The sequence below is a fragment of the Euleptes europaea genome, chromosome 5, assembly GCF_029931775.1.
Source record: "Euleptes europaea isolate rEulEur1 chromosome 5, rEulEur1.hap1, whole genome shotgun sequence".
Taxonomy (NCBI): Eukaryota; Metazoa; Chordata; class Lepidosauria; order Squamata; family Sphaerodactylidae; genus Euleptes; species Euleptes europaea.
Window position 1 is genome coordinate 48,622,462 of NC_079316.1, and position 20,501 is coordinate 48,642,962.

General features: G+C 39.5%; 1 protein-coding gene across 2 annotated transcripts in view; it reads right to left on the reverse strand.

Moving 5' to 3' along the window:
* Window positions 1-2,489: 2,489 nt before the first annotated feature.
* The window catches only part of PPP2R3A (protein phosphatase 2 regulatory subunit B''alpha), a 34,521-nt gene continuing 16,509 nt past the window's right edge, over window positions 2,490-20,501 (reverse strand). For both annotated transcript variants that reach the window (XM_056850069.1, XM_056850070.1), the window contains exons 9-13: window positions 19,042-19,131; window positions 17,598-17,773; window positions 15,390-15,508; window positions 13,571-13,674; window positions 2,490-2,808 (exon numbers count right to left, since the gene is read on the reverse strand). In XM_056850069.1, coding sequence (XP_056706047.1) covers window positions 2,712-2,808; window positions 13,571-13,674; window positions 15,390-15,508; window positions 17,598-17,773; window positions 19,042-19,131 — 586 coding nt within the window. In that variant the 3' untranslated portion in view covers window positions 2,490-2,711. The remainder of the gene's footprint in view (window positions 2,809-13,570; window positions 13,675-15,389; window positions 15,509-17,597; window positions 17,774-19,041; window positions 19,132-20,501) is intronic.

A 20,501-nucleotide genomic window follows, 5' to 3' on the forward strand; every position in this document is an offset into this window, starting at 1 on the left:
ATCACAGAAATGCAGACAATCCACATGAATAAAGTCTTTTTAAATGGTGAAAGGGTATTGATGATATGAACCAAAGTATTTTTTGTTAAATCTTGGCTGACTATCAGTAACAGCCTCTTTTAAAAGGATTCATACTTTAATAAAGGATTATTGATCATGGCACTATTTCCTAGACTATGTTTATATAAAATCCATTATATGCAACATCTTTGTGGTGGTCAGTTGTTTTTAGCCTCTGATTCTTTCACTTTTATCTGCCAGCCCTTAGATGGAGATGAGAATGCTTAATGTTTTTGCATACACTTACAGGAAAAAAATGTTTACCATTACAGCAAACACATTTCCATCGCATTCTACAACACTTGTACTTATAATACCTGCCCTGGAATTAAATACAACTGAAATAATTTTTAAACCTGCAAGAGTTTTCTACTTTCAAGTCTGTTATGCATGATTAACTCTTATTTAGATTTATGTAACTATTTTTTTATGCAACTACTAGAGGCAAACAATTTTATAAAGTGCACTTGTGAACATGAATTTAAGTATAAGTACAGAGAACATCACAAGAGGGCAGTATTTTATTTCTGAGGAGAGATACTGGGGAGTAAACATGCCTGAAAGTCACTGCTTCTGCCAGAAATCTTTTCTTCCAGTACAGAGATTTCCTAGGCATACTTTGTGGGGGAAAGACAGTTGGCAAGGACTCAGATGTACCTCTCCTTATTGTTACAGTTTCATCAACTATGGTTAGTTAAGCCTTGGCGCTGAAAATAAATTCTGGAACTGAACCCTGGCACAAATTAAGCCTGTAACAGAACAAGTTACTTTTGGCATGCTGGTATTGCTAAGTTTTAACTTAGATAAAACTAAGTGGAAACAACAGATTTCTGTAGTGTGCTTCTGACAATTCAGTGAGAGATAGGGTGGACACTTCCCAAAGCAAGCTGGACTAAGGTTACAGAGCTTATAGTGGAATCTAATACTAAGCTACTCCAGTCTGAAATCAGTAGGTTTACACTGGGGTAACCTTGCGTATGATCGCCTTTCATCCTGCATTTCTGTTAAACAGGCTTGAACTGAAAAATACAAGTCTCGGGCTTTCAAAGGAAGGCACTGTGTAGTCTAGACTTAACAACTGCTTTGCCAGTGCATAAGTGCTCAGGATGGGGAGTAGCATACCAGTAGGGGCATCAGAACACGATGATGCCCTGGGTGCTGTGCGTACAGCATGTAGGTCATGCACACTAGTATTAAGTATTCAGCAGTAGAATCACAGATGCCTTTGTAACAGTTATCCATTAAGCAGCAGTCCTATACGAGAAGGATTTTTCATACAACCATTTGCTTATACACAAGTCACATTTGTAGCACACAGTCCACATGTCTTTCCTCAACATTGTGCTTTGTTGTGGAGATGGCACATTTTCCTATCATTCAAACTGCAATATGTCATCACTGGGAAAATTTACTTCTTCCCTGGGGAAACTGTACATTAGTTTTGTGATCATGATCTGGAATGCTTTTGTGCAAGTGTATCTGCGGGATATTGCCCAGGTTGTGAATCATGCTGTATAATTAGAACGCTCCCCTCCCTTATACCTGTGCTATTTTTAAAATGTATGCTTAATATCTTGGGCATCTTAAATTCTGCTGTACAAATGAAGACACTGATTTACCACTACCACCTCATATTTTAAAAAGTAAAAGACCGCATGCAAGGACAATTTTACTGCAGTCTTCTGAGCATATCTAGTCCATTTTCCTGCTCCATGGGCTTTTGTGGGAGGAAAGTTACAAAGGCTGCACACATACACAACGCTAAAATATTTATCCAGCCTTTTGCCAAAATAAAAAGGGAGAAGTGAGGAATAGTTGTGCTACAATTTGCAGTTGTATCTGGTGACATTCTCTTGCTGCAGCTGCTTGATTATGTTGGGTCAGTGCTGCTTGATTATGATAGGTCAGGATATAGTGCTGCTGCTTTTCTAAAGAGACTGGTTGGAGTTTCATTTCACTTAGACTACATATGCACTAGAGGCTCCCTTTTTTGAATTGTGCAGAAAAGCACTAAGTGAAAAGAAAGCTCCCACCATAAAAAAACAACAGTGAATAACAAATGAACTACCTTTTTCTAGGGAAAAAAACTATTTTTAAAACCAAGTAATTGAAATGGGATTTAACTGAACTCAATGTCGTTCATTTGAGAGTCCTCCTGTAATTGTTTATCTAACAATGCTTATAGGGTGCTGAAGTAATCTGGAAATATTGCTGGAAATAACACATGGTTTTTATATGCATTAAAATTTGTGAGTTACTGCATCATTATGTAATAAGGAAACAAAGTACAGCTTCTAAATATAAAAAGGGGAATAAAATCTACAGTGAGGGAAAATAAAGAACTTATTGAACTTGTTTTTAATTCTTTGTTTTCCTGCACCCATGCCTTGCCCACCCCTTCTACTTCAGTACTGCTTTGTGGGGTGCAGCCCATCTTGTATATTTACAGTTTATAAAACATCATCACGCTTAACCACCATGTTTTTGGAAGTTACCATAATGCAGAAGCACGCCATTCATTAAAAACAGTGTTATTGTATCCAATGTTGGTTGTTGCTTCAAGAAAAAAAATTAATTCTTGAAATGGAACAACTGAGGACTCTTCCAATTAATACTAACAGACCCCAGTGATCTATTAGTATTCAGTATTTTTATGTCGAAAGATCTGAGATAACTAATTTGTCTGACTTTTCTTCAATTTCAGGTAGAGGTAAGAATTCATCTGCTTCATAGTCATCATCAAAGGATCTGCAAAAAATGAACACAGATGCAGATGGTTTACAATGGAGTTAATTACAAATATCGACAGGTTACATTTTTACCAGTTAGGCTTATTATGTAGTGAGTGAAAACAGATGAAATATATCTAAAATTCAAAGCAGTTCTGTTCCAGTTCTGTTCTCCCAGACTGGAACCTGAAATGACTGACATTAAAACAAACGAATCAGCCAACAGTCTTGGCCCTTGACTCATAATTCAGGTGGGTTAGCAACCCTTTTCTAAAAAAAAGCATTGCATATACCTCTATCACCAGATTTTAATTAATGCACCCACTTCATTAAATGTATGGGGGCAACTGCTTTCCACAACTGTCATTATGGAAGGAAACAGAGGGCTCAACCTCACTTTGCCTCCGATGAGATCATTGTGGGGAGGTTCTTGGGCTCAAAGCATGCTGGCTCAGAGACCAATTTCTTCCTTAACTGCCATGCAGTTGCTTCAATGGGGAAAGAAGGGCCCAGTATCCCTTTGCTTCTGAGATGAGTGTTTGGGTGAGGAATTTTGGGTTCAGGACAGTGCACCAAAGAGGACCCAGTCTTTGAGCTTAATTACATTGGCTGATCTGTACTAAGTTCATTCCCCTTTTCCCTGACCAAAATTAGTGCCTGTGTGCTGTGCTCTTTTGAAAGATATTCCCCAGTGGCATAGTAAAGTATTCATTTTCAGCTCCTTGATAGGGCCAGTGTTTGGGGTTGGGACAGTTGGTATTTTCCTGTGTTCCTCACAGGTGAGTGACACAGGACACATTTTAGTTTTTCCTCTGTTCCCATTTAGGTATGCAGCATGCCCACATGCTTGGGTCAGATTTAGTAGGGGGAAAGTCAACTTTAAAAAGCAGAACTGCTCTGGGGATTTGGATGACAGGAGATCTCTTGATGACATCATGGTCCATACACAGTAAATTTCTGCTGCTGCACTGTGCTGAACTGAAATGGTCGTTTCCACTGATGCAGCCCCCCTCATGTTGTTACTCAGGCTTTGCTATCTGCCAAGAGTAGCATTTTGTGGAGATGAGTGCAGTAGGAGGGGGGAGGCAGGAAAGTTCTGTTCCACTGATGAAAAATCTAGTCTGAATCCAACTTTCTTTTTTTAATTTTTTTTGTTTTCTAATTTAATCACATATATTTCCCTCATTCATTTAATGTAATTATACAATACATATGATATATATCTAATCAATGTGAATATTCTATCTATTCGACTCCCCCTCTCCCCTCCTCTATCCATTTAATATCTCTGTCCTCCCTTTGTATCTAATTTCTAATTCATTATAGTAATTCATATGTACATTTAATCACATATCCCATCTAGGTTCTAACATTAGTATTACTTCTACTTTGGTCGATTGAATTAGATCAAAGCATAGCCTTTAACATACCCAAAGTTAAATTCATTAACACAATATGTTGTCCATGCCTCCCATTCTCCCACAAATTCCGCATTCTCCTTTTGATTAATTAATGCAGTGAGTTTGGCCATTTCTGCTAGTTCCAACATTTTATTAATCCAGTCAGTCTTATCCAGTATCTCAGGTAGTTTCCATTTTGCTGCATAAACCAATCTTGCGGCAGTGGTAGCATATATCAAAAAAGATCTCTGAATTATAATAGAGTCTGGTATAATACTTAACAACATCATTTCCGATGTTTTAGGGATGTTTTGTTGTAATATCAGTCGTAATTCATTATAAATCATATCCCAAAAGTTCTTGGCTTTTTCACAGAGCCACCAAGCACGATGAAAGGAACCAATCTCATCTTGACATTTCCAACAGTTTGGTGACATTGTTCTATGCATCTTAGCTAATTTTTAGGAGTCAAATACCACCTGTAGATCATCTTGTAAATATTTTCTCTTAATGATTGTGAGAGTATATTTTTCATCTCTTGACCAAAGTCTTTCCCATCTATTCAAAGGAATATTGTATCCCAATGTCTGTGCCCATTATCATTGTAGGTTTTATTTGTTCTTGCTCTGTATATAATATCAACAGCACCTTGTACATCTTTGAAATTAAATGTTTGTTATTCTCCAATAACATTTGTTGTTAAGTTGATTTATCTTTATTAAAACCTACTTTCATGTCCTGTAGATATACAGATTTTATTTGATGATATTGAAACCAAGTCAAATGTTCTTTTAAATCATCATGTTCTTTCAGGGCACATTTATTGTCTTGCCATGTCAAAAGTTCTCGGTATGTTACAAACTGGGATGGTCTCAATGGCTGTAACGTTAACATTTCTTGTGTAGAGATCCATAGAGGTGTTCTGGTTTCTAAAAGATGCTTGTACCTTAACCAAGTTTTTATCAAAGCAGATTTTACAATATGATGTTGGAAAGCCATATTGTTTTTGAGTTTATCATACCATAAGTAACCGTGCCACCCAAATCTATTATCAAAACCTTCTAAATCCAATAAACGTGTGTTCTTTAGTTGTATCCAGTCCTTTAGCCATACCAAAGCCGATGCTTCCGCATACAGTTTAAAATTAGGAAGAGCAAATCCTCCTCTTTGGAGTCAACCAGATATTTATAGGCTATTCTAGGTTTTTTCCCTTGCCATATAAAATTCAACAAGTCTTTCCTCCACACATCAAAATATTTTGTTTGTATAACTATTGGTATATTCTGAAACAAAAACAACAGTCTTGGTAAAATATTTATTTGTATTACTGAAATACGACCCATAAAAAAATACTTTTATTGGACCATGATATCAAATCTTTTTTAACTAATTCCCATAACTTAACATAATTGTTAACTAAGAGATCTTTACTTTATTTGTAACCAAATACCTAGATATTTCACTTTATTTGTTTTCTCCCATCTTGAAATATTTATAAAGTAATTTTGTTGTTCTTTTGAAAGATTCTTAAACAGTATCTGAGTCTTATCCTGGTTAATCTTGAATCCAGCGACTTCACCATATTGCTTTGATACATCTAACAAATCCTTTATAGATTGATTCGGATCATTCAAGATAAGTAATAAATCATCTGCAAAAGCTCTCATTTTAAATTCTTGTTTGTTTACTTTAAGACCGTGGATTGCATCTGTATCACATATCATACAACATAGTTTCCAGAGTCAGAATAAAAAGCAAAGGAGAAAGCGGGCATCCTTGTCTAGTTCCTTTTTGTATTTCACAATTATCTGATATGGATTCATTCACTAATATTTTAGTTTTTTGCTTACTATAAATAGCATCAATACCTAACTGAAATCATACACCAAAATTCATTTTTTCCAAAACTTTTTTCATATAATCCCAAGAGACCATGTCAAAAGCTTTCTCAGCATCCAAAAAAATAAAAGCAGCTTTATATTGATTATTTTGTTCATAATATTCCATTGCATCTAATAGGATCCTCATGTTGTCTTTAATCTGTCTTCCAGGAACAAAGCCCGCATGGTCTTCATAAATCAAAGTTGTGATGATTTGCTTTAAACGATTCGATAATATAGAAGCATATATTTTGTAATCCACATTCAGTAAAGAAATTGGTCTATAACTGGTTACTTTTTCCGGGTCTTTCCAAGATTTATGGATTAAAGATATGAAAGCATGAGACCACGTCTCGGGAGAAAGTCCCATATCTAAAATCGTATTACATACCTTCAAGAAGGGATTCTTTAAGTCATCTTTAAACAACTTAAAAAACAAAGCTGTAATTCCATCGGCCAGGTGTTTTATCTATCTTTTGTTTAGATATTGCTTCCTCTATTTCTGTTGTTGTAATTGGGGTATCCATAGCTTTATGTTGTTCGGAGGATAACTTGTTGTCAGGCCTGCTTTCCACAGCTCTAAGCAGCCTGTCAGACTCTGACCGTTATAGTTTCGATTCTACCAGGTGCCTCTCAAGGCCAAACTGCTAGCTGCTGCATTCCTGTTCCAGTGCTATCTCCCATGGGAACAACTCCTCAGTAGAAGGGGGGCCGCCTTGACTAATACTTTCCCTTATAGGCCTACCCCGTGCTCCCAATTGCCATTCGTGCCAATGTACCTGTAAGCTCTGCAATACCTGTGTGTTTTCCATTAAATCTTTTGGACTATTTGTCTCTGGCTGCTGTTTGTGGGACTACCACGGGACAAGTGCTCACACTTGTTGACATTTACCATTTTCAAATATTTATCCTTTTTTTTCTGAGATGAGATCTTTATGGTACAGTCTAGTATAAAATGATACAAATTCTTTCTTTATGTCTGTTGTAGTGTAAACCGGTCCTTTGTCAGTCTGTATTTTGCTGATTATCTTCTTCTGCTTGGAGTCTCTCAGTTGACTGGCCAAGAGTTTACCTGGGCGGTTTGCATGTTCAAAGTATCTTTGCTTCACATACTTCATATTTTTGTTCATTTCTTCCATAACCACCAAGTTAAGTTGATGCTTAACAACCTTAATTTTTGTCAAAATATCTTTCCTTTTATCTTCTTTAGAGTCCAAAATAAGTTGTTGTTCTAGATTTTGTAATTCCCAAAGTATGTCATTTGTTTGTTGTAGTTGTTTTTTCCTCCATGCAGAATTCTTCTGAATCATAAATCCTCTCAACACAGCTTTAAAAGCATCCCAAATTATATTTAAGCTGGTTTCTCCATTCACATAAATCTCAAAAAAGTCCTAAATAAGAGTATGGATTTTTAAAATATTTTTATATTATCCTCTTGTAAAAGTTTATCATTTAATCTCCATCTGAATGCTTGTCTATTGTTCCATTCAAAGGAAACCGGATTATGATCTGAGAAAGTTCTAGGTACTACTTGCACCTTACATAATTGTGTAAATATAGTTCTACTTGCCCATATCATATCAATGTGGGAATGTGAATCATGTCTTGCAGAATAGAAGGTATATTCTTTCGATGACATGTTCATTGTTCTCCAAATGTCTTGTATTTTAAATTCCTTAATAAGTTGAAAAAAAGTCTTAGGAAGGCAGCCTTCCTTGTCATCTTTGGCCTTTGATTTTTTGTCCATCACACAATCTATAACTCCATTAAAATCACCCATTAATAGTATTTGTTCTTCAGCATGTTGCAACAGAATGTCATGAAGCTGCTTATAGAATTGTGCTTTACCTTCATTAGGTGCGTAGATCCCTACCACCAATGTTTTTTGGCCTAATATTTTAGCTCTGATTATAAGTATTCTGCCTTCTTCATCTTTATATACAAGTTCTGGGACAAATGAAGCATGTGCATAAATAGCTACTCCTTTAGTTTTTGTATTTGATGAAGAGATGAAGATTTGCCCCAGAGAATTTCGTTCTAGGTACTTCTTATCTTTCCTGGCAATGTGAGTTTCTTGCAAGCATATTAAAGAGTATTTTTGTTTTTGTAAAAATTTAAAAATCCGTCCTCTTTTCACCTTTTCATTTAGACCATTTACATTCCACGAAATAACTTTAGCCATACTGTCAGAGTGTTAAAATATAAATTTTATAGTCCGCCCACTGCTCCTTTCTCTGAATCATCATCATCTTCTTGACTTGAGTCTTGTTTCTGGTCTGGTGTAAGGCCTGTAAGTTCTTTTCGATATTTCCTCAGAAATTTCCCAACATCTTCCATTGTGGTGAATGTTAATCCTTGTGGTAACAGCCATCTGTATCTTATTCCACTTTTCCTCAAAGATGCTGTGAAGTCTTTAAACATGTTCCTTTTTGTCATCAGATGTCTTGGTATGTCCTTGAGTAGTATTAATGCATTACCTTCCAGAACAATTGGATCTTTGTAGTGTTGTTGCATTATTATATCTTTCATCCTGACATCATAAAAGGATATCATGACATCTCTTGCCTTTGCTCTCTTCAATTTAAGAGGCAAAGGCATTCTGTAAATTTTATTGATTGCATGGTCTAATTCTTATTCTTCAATGTGGAGTAGGTCAGCTAATGTCTTCACCAGTGATTCTCTCGTTGCACCACAATCTTCAAGTAGATTTCTCAGGCGTAGGTTAGATTCTCTGACTTTCAAGTCCATCATAGCAAGTTGGTCTTTCGTGGTTTCCTCTTGTGTTTGAAGTTTTTCCAGTTGTTTTTCATGTCCTTCCACTTTTTTCTTCACTTCTTTATGATCTTCAGTAATTTTTTTTTACAGAGGCATCTATTGTCTTCATATCAGTCTGCAGTGAAGTAACCTGTGTCTTCACCTCCATCCCTTCTTTGGTAACAGTATCCAGTTTTCCAGCTAACATTTCTGTTAGCTGGAACATTTGCTTTTCTTGTTGTTTAGACATTTGTTCCATTTGTTTGGTAAAGATATCAGTTTGTTTGGCTAAAAGATCTTGCATCTTTTTATCTTGTTTCTCCATTGTAGTATCTGTAGAAGGTTTTGGTATTGCAGGGCTATGCAGTGAACCAGAACGTTGCCGTGGAGCAGACATATAATCTTGCAGTAATCTCAGTAAATAGGCAGGTCTCCAATCTTTTATTCCTTAAATATGCTAGTTCTAATAAAGTCTCCCAGCTAATTCGCCATATTTTCTTATATTTTGGCCTTCCAATTTAAAGTAAAAAGCAGATCTTAGATATTAAGGCACCACAGAGAATAAGGACACTCTAGGTCGGCTTCTAGGACAGGAAATAGGAAGACCGCGGACTTTCTGTCATCTCCTTTCTATGATCAGGCAGGATGATTTTACCTGTTACACAGGGGAAAGCACTTCCGGTCCTACGGTGTCGCTTTGCAGCCGGTTTTTCTCTGTCCCCGCCAATTGCAGGGTGCCTCTATCTTGCAACGTATCCGAAAGTCTTTGCCTTGGAGGCCATTAATTGGAGGTGGGACTTCTTACACTTCCTCCTTCTTCCCCTGATATCCCAGCGTTTTATTGGAGGTTGGTGTGTCATTTCAAAAGTTCGTTTGTTTAGTCTATGTCCAGATGATGTTGATAAGCTTCCTGTCGTTTTATTCAGTTGTTTTGACAAAGTCCAATATTATTATGTTTTAGGGTGGGAGACAAGGAATCCAAATCAGTTTGTTGCTTTAGTTCCGTTTATTTATTTTCAGAGATAAACAAAGGGATTCTTGGCACTCACTCAGATTTCGGAGGGTGAGGCTTTCGTTCCTTAGATGTTGTTGCTTGGATGGTATTGGGTAGGGGAGAGCGAAGCCTTAATCCGAAGAGAGGTCTTTGGCAGTGTAAATCCCCTCAGCCCGGAGGGACAGCATCTTAAAAAAGCACTCTCGGAGAATTCAGGAGTCAAACCGCTCTTCGTCGGCAGCAGGAGCAATCCTGTCACCCGTTCCACTATTTAGGAATCGGGGGGGGGGGGCACAGGATCCTGGTTATAGACGTTTCTTGGTTCTCCGCCGGGGGCTCCCGGGAAGACACAGTGCTTTGGTCAGCAACCCTACCAGAAGTCCTGAATCCAACTTTCAAACTTGCAGAACTATTCAAGCTCATGACCCAGAGAGAAAACCTTTGTTTGGCTGGAGCACAGTGAGTGTGCTTCCAAAGTAGTCTCACTGATCTTGCTTATCCAAAGCAGTCTCTCAATCTTGCTTATCAAATCTGCATGGAAGACTGGAGATGGGCTATTAAGATTGTTTTTAAGTTCATCAGTGTGATACTGCTCAAGGCCATTGGGTCAAATGAGTAGTTTCATTTAAGTAGGAAGTCAACATTAAGTTGTCACAATGCAAAAACTGTCTTCCTTAACTTAAATGGGAATTATTTTTCCAGCTCAAAACCTGGCTGAGTAAACTGTAAGAAAACCAAGGCTTTTCTCCATCTTCTTCCAAGACTGAATTCTTATAGAGCATCAGGTTAGGAGGTTCTTGCTCTGAGGAAAAGGGCATCTTGATATGGGTGATTCTCGCCAATTGCTCAGGGAGGAAGGACCAATTTTAACAACTTCCTGCGTCTTAGATGGAAGTTGCTCTGGCTCAGTTTGCTTCCTGCCTCGACAGGGAGTGCAGCATCTGAGTGAGTTTCTTGCCTTTTCTACTCACCTTTCTCCTAGAGCAATTTCAGACCAGAGAGAGTCTTCTAATCTGTCCCAGCCTGTGTATCTTCCTCTTCACACCTCCTCTTGGCTCTTCTGCTTCTTTTGTCTTCACAGTTTTTTCCACTCCCCCCTCCTGCCTCTTCCTTTCTCTTAATGACCCTGCGACAAGCCTTAGAGGCTCTGGAGGGACATGGAAGAAATTAATTCCTCTCCATGAATGATGGGGACCCTCTTCTCCTACCATTTGTTTCTTGTGGAGAGAGCTCTCCTGATGAGTCTAGCCCAGCACAAACTAGGAAGACTGCCGTGGCTCAAATACGAGTGCTTAAAAACATGCCATGAAAAAAGTGCAAAAACGGCTACTTAGTGCAAATGACTCTCTTGACTGCACTGCCAGTTTGGCCTCTGGGGGATACAATGTCATGCCAGGCTCCTCCAACCTAGAGGATGGACTCTCTGACCACTGGAGCAGATTTTCAAGGGGACAATGTACAGTTCCCCCCGCAATGGGCAGGCAAAATCCTTGCACAGCTAAGCTTTTGGATTTTCTAAGGAGAGCTTTGAGGGAAGAGCTGGAAGAAATGTGAGAGTGCTCCTCTCCCACCCCATCTTGGGGGTCTAAGCACTCCAACCCAAAGTCACCCTCGCCTGCCCCCAAGGTAAGGTCCAAGCACAGGGAGGGGCATGCTTCACCCTGTTGAGACCCTTGCTCTCAGTGGCCCACCAAGGCATCCCACATAGCCTCTTGATCTGAAGTATGTGAACAGGTATGTGGTCCACAAGCACTTCCGCATGACAACCATAAGATCTATCATGGAAGCTTTATGCCCCAAGGCCTTCAGGACCTCCATCGACCTCATGGAAGCCTATTTACACATTCCCATATTTCAAGGGCATTGCAGGTTTCTCCAGTTTGCCTACAATGGCCAGCATTTCCAGTTCAGAGCTCTCCCCTTTGGCCTGGCATTGGCTCCTTGTGTGTTTTCCAAGGTCCTCATAGCACTGGAGGTTCTGATCTGTCTGCAAGGAATACAAATCCATCCTTTTTGGATGGATCCTGATCTACTCTCCTATTTGGTAGCAAACATCCAGTGATACCCTCAGAACCATTCAGCTCCTGGAGATCCATGGCTGTACTAAACAAGGAGAAGAGCAGTCTTACCCTGTCACAGAGGCTACAATACTTCATTATGATCATAGACATGAACAAGAATATGTTGTTTCTCCCTGATGACAAGGCCTCCAGGATATCGAGCTTAGCCAAAGATATGGTCAAAGCCAAGACCACCCACCTGATGTCTCTGGCATGCCTTCAGGGCCTAATGATCTCCTACATAAGGACAGTTTCATGGGCCTGACTCCACACCAGACCACTTCAGTGACTGTGTGGATCTCCAGCCCTATGTACTAGAGATTGCAAAAAGCAATAAAACCCTGAGCCTAACGCTGTCTCTGAGACAAAGCATGGTCTGGTGGGGCCAACCCTACCTCTCAGAGCACATCTTGCAACTCTTTATAGACGCAAGTCTATAAAGGGTGTGTTGCTGCTCAGCCGCCCTGCCCAAGGCACATGGACATCAACGAAAAAGACAATGAGTATTAACATATTGGCACTCAGACCCATTAGGAAAGTGCTCACCTACTTCCAGACAAATGTCAAAAGCTGGCACATATTTATCAGGATGGACAATATTTCAGCCAAGGCAGTCACTATACTGCAGACTTCTATCATAAAGCCTCAGTGGAGGAAATATGCAAGACAGCCACATGGTCTTCAGTCTCAACATTCATTAGACACTACAAACTTAACTCCTTCTCCTTGACCGATGCCGCCTTTGGATGTAGAGTGCTGCAGCATGTGGTGGATGATAGTTAATTCCCACCTGTCACTTGGGACACTGCTATTGAAAGTCCCATAGCAAGATGCCCTTCTCCTCAGAGCGAGAACAGAACCTTGAATACTCAGTGTGAGGATTCCTTCTGCTGTCTGGTTAGGAGGGCATCACATTTACAAAAAGCAGAATTCTGAGTCTGATCAATCCTACATGATCAAGTTGCAGGGGGAAGATGCTTGTTTGCTCTAACCCTTCCTAAGCCCTGCTCATAGCACTCCTCTGGTTATCAATTATTTTGCTTCTAACAGTGACTTACCTGTTCTGGTTGTTATTTTATCTCTGTTCTGTTCCTTCCTGTCCTCCGATTCATTAGCTCATGAAGTAACCAAACTAAGCTGTAGTAACTCCCACCTGGGAGAAACTGGTCCTGCCTCCCTGAGCAGTTGGTGGAAATCACCCATATCAAGACACCCTCCTAACCTCAGAACAGAAGGAACCCCCACAGTGGGTATCCAAGTTTCCATTTTCAATGTTCCATGGAAGTCTTCATCACCATGCAGTCAACAATATGAATTTTTCACACACTGCTCAAACAGGAGTCTTTGGTTCAAACCAAATGAAGATGCTTAAGTATCAACATCCGGGATGACTTGTTGCCAGTCAATGTGTGCATGGAGACTGTTACTTTCACTTATATTCTGTTCTCTTATCAGTGTAATTCTAAAATGAACTTCACCCTCCTAAACCCGCTGACTATAGTGGACTTAGAATGGTATGAGTCTAATTAGGATTCTATAGTTAGTTGGGTTATTCAGTAAATTGTCAAATTCTTATTGTTAAACAATAGTGCTCTGTTGATCTTGGATTGTGTTCAAAATAACTTCACACATGAATTTTGACATTTCCGCGACTAGTGATAACAATCTGGTTTTGCAGTTTATCAGCACCCACCCTTGTAAATGTTCATTGCCAGACTCTTCAGCAACAAGAATTTCATACTCCTCAGCAGCATATCTATCCCAGTCAGAAGGCTCGGGGCCATCATTCTCAACATCCTAAACAAATATACAAGAAAGTAACCGATAAGACCAAAGCCGTCCTGTATCGAAACTGTGATTTAAACAGGTGTGCATCCATATTTGCACTGTCTGGGGTGCTTTATATTTATAGGATTTTAGCCTCAGAGTAAGTTATAAACTTTTCTGGCAGTTGACCTCTGTGTTGACCCCAAAGGTTTACAAGCCTCATTAGGTTGTCAGTCAGGTCCCCGGGGAAATAAAGACTTAAGTCTTAAATAGAAAACATATATTTCTTTACACTGCAGACCAAATGTTTATGCCACTCTGTCCCTCACTAAAGGACTGTTACCAAGATGAAGCTCTAATAGTCACTCTCCTTATTAAAAAAAGGCCAAATTTCCCTATTCCTCCACCCAGGCCAGTACTACTTGGGCTTACTGCTGGAGAATATCCTGACTGGCCTGGCAGCTTCCTGTTGATGCTGGAATAGGACTGCCTCAGCCTACTTTGTAGTCTTCCCTCTGGTACCACTGAGGCATTTCCCCCATTTTGTCAGGCAGACTCAGCCACAGATCTTCCAGCCTCTTCCTAGGCTATCTGTGCTTTTTCTTCTGCTCTCTCCTTGATGGCGAACCCTCTCTGCCTTCAGTCTCTCACTCATGTAGCTCTTAGTAGGCATCGGCTGGTAACCTTCTTCCTGAAGACCTTCTGCCTTCCAACTGCTTCTCTGCTGCCTTCCCACCCCCACGCTGTTCCTCTCAACAGCCCCTTCTCTACCTTCCTCCAATCATTCAATCCAATCAGCTGTTCACACTTGGTCAAGACTTGTTCTTTCTGGCTCTGGAATCCAAGCTTTAGGAGCTCCCTCAGAGCATCCCTCTTATTTGAAATCCTATCCTGAATTTGAAAACTCTTCTTTAGTGACCGTTTAACCTCCCCTTAGCAACAGGTACTTGCTTCACCAACTGAAAATACATGGTAACAATGTCTCTTTCAGTTCACACAATATTTTGAAGGATAGATGTTTAAGTTCAGAAGATTTTACTTGATTGTCCTAAATGTATATAAACTATAGGTAAAGGTCCCCTGTGCAAGTACCGGGTCATTCCTGACCCATGGGGTGATGTCACATCTCGACGTTTACTAGGCAGACTTTGTTTACGGGGTGGTTTGCCAGTGCCTTCCCCAGGCATGTATAAACTATACATTTGTATAAACTATACTGTATAAACTATAATGTATAAACTATACATTTCAGTTAATACTTTTAACTGGATTGGATAAATGGAAAAGGCCATATGGGAGGTTGATGACACCAGTCCCCTATGTCACTCTAGTGGTTCATTTACCAATGCCATTTTAAGAGCTAAGAAAGCGGAAAGTGCAACAGAGTAAGGATACCAAACTGGCAAGGTTATAATTATTTAAACTCTGCACAGAATAAAGAAATGTTCGGCCAAAGCTCTAGCAAGCTGGTCAACTGTCCCTTGTCCTGGGGAGCAGAATAAAATGTGTACTACAACATACTGATGTTCCTTGCCAGCAGACACCATCCTGATTTAAGCTATCCTTTACTTTCCCCCCTTATCTCTTAGAGAATGATCTGGGATATATCTATGGAAAGAGCTGTTTTTATTAGGTTTCTAATACCTGTTCATCTTTCACTTGAAACTTCAAGGAGAGTTTCATAAAGTTTTTCACCTTTTTACTGTAAAACTGTATTTTCCTTCAGAGCAATCACTATAGTGTACCTTTTGCACAGCAAAGGGATCCCGTTGTTCATTGTCAAGGTACTTCTCAAGGTTAAAGAAGGTATTGTAAAAAACATGAGCCATTCTGCATCTCTTCAAGTCTCGCAGAGTAACTCTACCTGTGGAACAAACACATATTGTGATACTAGCAGTTATCAATATGGATGAAACCTCTGGCTCACATAGTACATGGCAATTAGCACTCCATGACATAGAGGGCAAGGGGTGTCTTTCACTTCAGATTCCCACATTCTTCCCTTGTCAGCTCAGTTGGAATGTGTGTGTGACAACTGGTCATGTAAATGTTTGCCACAAGCTCTTTCTATGTGGGCTCACCAATGCAAGCAAGTCAGGTGACCTGTAGTTGCTACAAGCAAGGAGCCTCCTTAGCGTGTAGTTCACAATGTGCAGAGTTACTGCATGCACTGGCTCTACCATAACAGACACTATCACCCCGAGTACTCAGAAGATATATCTGCAAGACTAATCAAAAGGGTTGATTCAAAGGAACTGATAAAAAGGCCAAAATATTTTGAATTACAACTCTGTATTTATGAAATAGGTTTTCCCACAACTTCTTTTAGTGTGTTCAGATGTGTGTTGTCTTAATTTGCCCTGTAGCTCAGGTCTACGGTGAGTAACTATTTGATGACTTCATTTGAACCCAGAATGTGGTTTGTAAAACAATTCAAGGGATAGATACTACTATTCAACTCATTTTTGGAAGCTTTAAAGCAATGTGCTAAATGTATGGTGAGCAACAGTCTTGGAATCTGATCAGACAGTTATTTCATCATGAGCTAGGAATTGAAACCTGGATGGAATCAACAAATCAGCCCTGCCAGGACTTTTGCAAAGTATACTGTCATTTCCTTCACAGTTGCTGATTTGTTTGCCTACTCTAGGAGACACAAACCTGAATGTGTGAACATTCTTGTTTTTCTATACATTGCAAAAAACATTGCAAACAGAGCAAACTTAAAGCAAAGTTTTTGTTGCTTTAAGTGTCTGTTTGCAATGTCAGATGATTCCTGGGAACTGGATATCAGCTTTATTTTCAGGTCTCTACAGGATCATTTAGATACAACAAATTAAGTTTGTTACTTAATTTGCCTATGTTGGCCCTAATGGTTATGGTTTGGCCAAGTTGGCATGACTAGCTTTCATTCAAAAACAACAACAACTCAATTTTAAGAGACAGACAACATTTCTGTCACCTTGCAAAGAATGTAAGAAACTGGTCAGGCTATGAAGAAAGGTATCAGGTTGAAATAGAATTTTAATGAGAAGTTCCAGGAAAAATAATAACACTTTCATTACCAGGCAGGTATGCATGATATTATTCATGCTTTGCCCTGTTCTAATTGTCTTTTCACAAGCCCTTCCTATCACAGTCTTATAAGATATTGATTGATTCATGTTCCAAGTGGGGGTGGACATTCTTTTGCCCAAACCTGCAGAATTTCCTATTTACAGTAGACCATTAATGCCTGTGAAAATCAAATTCAGATTTAGTTGTCTTAAAAAAAGAGAGCCTGCTCTAACAGGAAAAAGTTCCTGTTCCATTTTCTTCATTTTCTGGGATATCACATACTCAAGACCTCATGAAGGTCCTTGGAGTCCAGATTTTAATTTTCAAGATTTTCATCCCTGAAACTATTCAAGTATATATCTAACCACTACATTAACTTTTAAACAACTTTTAGATAAATGTTGTTGCTTACATTTTGAATTCCACGAGCTGATTTTCTAGCAGTAAACATTTTTTTATGGAATTCAAAAATGTGGCATTGAATCTCTGTACCTATCTATGCTTAAATGATGATCCATGCTTTAGGCATGACTGGTAAACCGATACTTTACATTGAGAAAACTAAATGCCTCCCAACTGCCCAGAGGTCTAAAAAGCAAAGCCTATTTTTGGGATGCAAGAATTAATAGCTATAATTTTTGTGCTCTTTAAAATAAATACTACTTGAGAATGCAAAGTCTGAAATGTTGTAAAGACCCCTGTTTGATCCCTGGTCTCCCTCACATGGAGATACTTTTGTCTACTGAGATCAAATGCGCATGTGATTAACTGTTTTTGTGAACTGGCTGCCACCAACACAAAAAGTGATTGGATACAGAATTAAAAAGCATCACAGAGATCACATAATATTTCACATAGTGGTAGAGGAAGTAAACTGTTGTAAACATTGGCCTTACCATCACATTCTGGCTTTACTAGATCAAGCATCTGGCACAGTAAATCATGGAATGGCAATGGCTCAATGCCCATGGATTCCATCCTCTCACACTGTTCCTCATAAAAATACTCCAGTTCATACATGGACAGCATGCCATCCCCATCCAAATCCATGCATCTGAACCAGTATTCAATACTAGGAAGAGAGAGAGAAATAAGTCAGGCTTGTTTGTAGCCTTGTTTGTAGTTTGGGACATGAAATATTTTCTAACAAAGAACCTTTATTGAGATCGTTCTCAAGCACACAGGGCGGCTTTGTCTGGAAGCCTTTCTGTATAATGCCTTATACTGGAAAGTGCTATCTAGAAATTCAGAGCATGAGCTGAAACAGAAAATACCCTCACTTGTTTAGTAGATCAAACTCTCTCCAACCAAAAAATTCCTTTCAGTCTTATGTAGTTCTAAGGGGACATTGCTGATGGGGAAAAGTTTTATATTTAGGAGATAAATGTAGTCCATTATATAGCAGTATTCAGACTTAAAGTATAAGTGAGTTTGCAGCAGTGAGGAAAACTAACAGTTGGAACAATCTTGTTTGCCTAGGAAATCTCTGCACCACTTAGAGGCCATTCTCATGTTTCATCAATGGCATGGGAGCCACAGCAGTATGGCTGCTTCCAGCACTGTGAAGGTAATGACAGAAGCCCCAGGACATAGGAGAACCGTCCACACTGTGACTCCTCTGCCCAGCTTCCAGGAGGAATCCGCAATTTCTACACATTCAGCACTCCAACAGCTCCCATGCCACAATGATGTCTGAAAGTGGCTGCAAGCATCTATGTGTATGTAGTAAGAGAAGAAGTGATTAACGTGGTTTTGTTTGCCAGCTTTCAGATGCTAGACATTTGATTAACCACTGGTTTTTACATTTACAGAAGAGGCTGCTGTTTTCAGCCTCTTCCCAGAAGGCCAAAATCTGCTTTTAGTTCATCAAATGTTTCAAAGAATTACAATGACAAATGCAAAGTGCTGCTGAGGAACTCTATAGTTTCTAGGCCTTTGGTATATAATGTGAGCTATACATGACAGTTGCAAAGATGTATATTGATATAAGTTTTTAATTTACATTATTTATAGTCTGCCTTTCTCATTGAGACTGAAGGTGGATTACAGTGTAAATCAATACAGTCAATAGGACGAGACATAATTCAGATTACAGCAATCTGAGATAAAGCATAAAATATTAGTCATAATATGTTAAAACAATGCAGAAAATGTATTACATAGGTATAAAAACAAGGCATTGGGAGTAGGAAGAACACATCTAGCAAGCAGATAATATGTGCTACACAAAGTGGTATAGTTTCCAGTCTCATTCCCGCCTGAACTGTTCCATTATAATATGGTCCTGTTGCATTTAGAGAAACATTCCTTTACTTCATCTAAACATTTTGAAAGTCCTACCTTGTGGGACTTCTTTTGTCTTCTTCAGAAATCAAAAGCCATACAAAATCTGCATAGCTCATCTGGTTTTCTTTGTGTACTTGATTTCCTCTGTAAGACAAAAATGTATTAATTAAAATATTTATATCCTGCTTTTCTCCCAGAAGGGACCCAAAGTGGTTTACAACAATAATAACAGATATTGAATATTTTTAAAAACCCAACAACCAAACAAAAACAAATCAACAAGCTATCTTGGGCTGGTCTGAAATACTGTAGCTGGCTCATCAAGACGAAGCAGCTGTAAGCCATGGGCTAAGAGCCAAAGGGCCAAGAGCCCCCAAGGGCTCACACTTCTGGGTACACCCAAGTATTATAGACAGTAATGAAATCCTAACTTGTCAGACATATAAACAAAAACAGGCCTCAAAGATGTCCTGAAGTTCACAGGGAGAAAAATATTTAGACACATGAAGCTGCCTTATACTGAATCAGACACTTGGTCCATCAAATTCAGTATTGTCTAAGACCAGCAGCAGCTCTCCAGGGTCTCAGGTAGAGGTCTTTCACATCACCTATTTGACTAGTCCCTTTAACTGGTGTTGCCGGGGATTGAACCTGGGACCTTCTGCATGCCAAGCAGATGCTCTACCACTGAACCACTGCCCCTCCCCATATTTCAATACATGTCAGAGACTCAATTTCAGTTCCTTAAAGAAGTTGGGGATGTTTAGTGCTTATCACTCTCTCCCTGATTCTTTGAGGAACACTGTTAAGAACATAAGAAAGGCCATGCTGGATCAGACCAAGATCCATCAAGTCCAGCAGTCTGTTCACACAGTGGCCAACCAGGTGCCTCTAGGAAGCCCAAAAACAAGACATCTGCAGCAGCATTATCCTGCCTGTGTTTCAAAGCACCTAATATAATAGGCATGCTTCTCAGATTCTAGAGAGAATAGGTATGCATCATGACCAGTATCCATTTTTACTAGTAGCCATGAATAGCCCTCTCCTCCAAGAACATCTCAGCTTCCCTCTTAAAGCCTTCCAAGTTGGCAGCCATCACTACAACCTGGATCTTGTTAGTTTGCCATTCTATTCACTAGTGCTCATCTGCTAGGCAGATACAGGGACAAACACTTAGCTTATACTCCCTTTAAGGCAGGCAGCGGCAAATGGTGGGGAAAGGACAGAGGTGGAGAAACCATATCCCCCTCCCCATGGCAGGCAGTACACCTGCAGGGGAGAAAGGCAAACATGTTGCTTGTACAATCTGGAAGGCAGGCAGGCTGCTGCAGAGCAGACTAGAGGGATGGGTAATGGAAATAAACACTCCCCGCCCATGAAATGCATGGCCAAACCAAATGACATACAAAAGATCTATGCTGAGAAAGTTATGTGGTAAGGCACTGGCAAACCACCCCATACAAAAAGTCTGCCTAGGAAACGTCGGGATGTGAAATCACCCCAAGGGTCAGGAA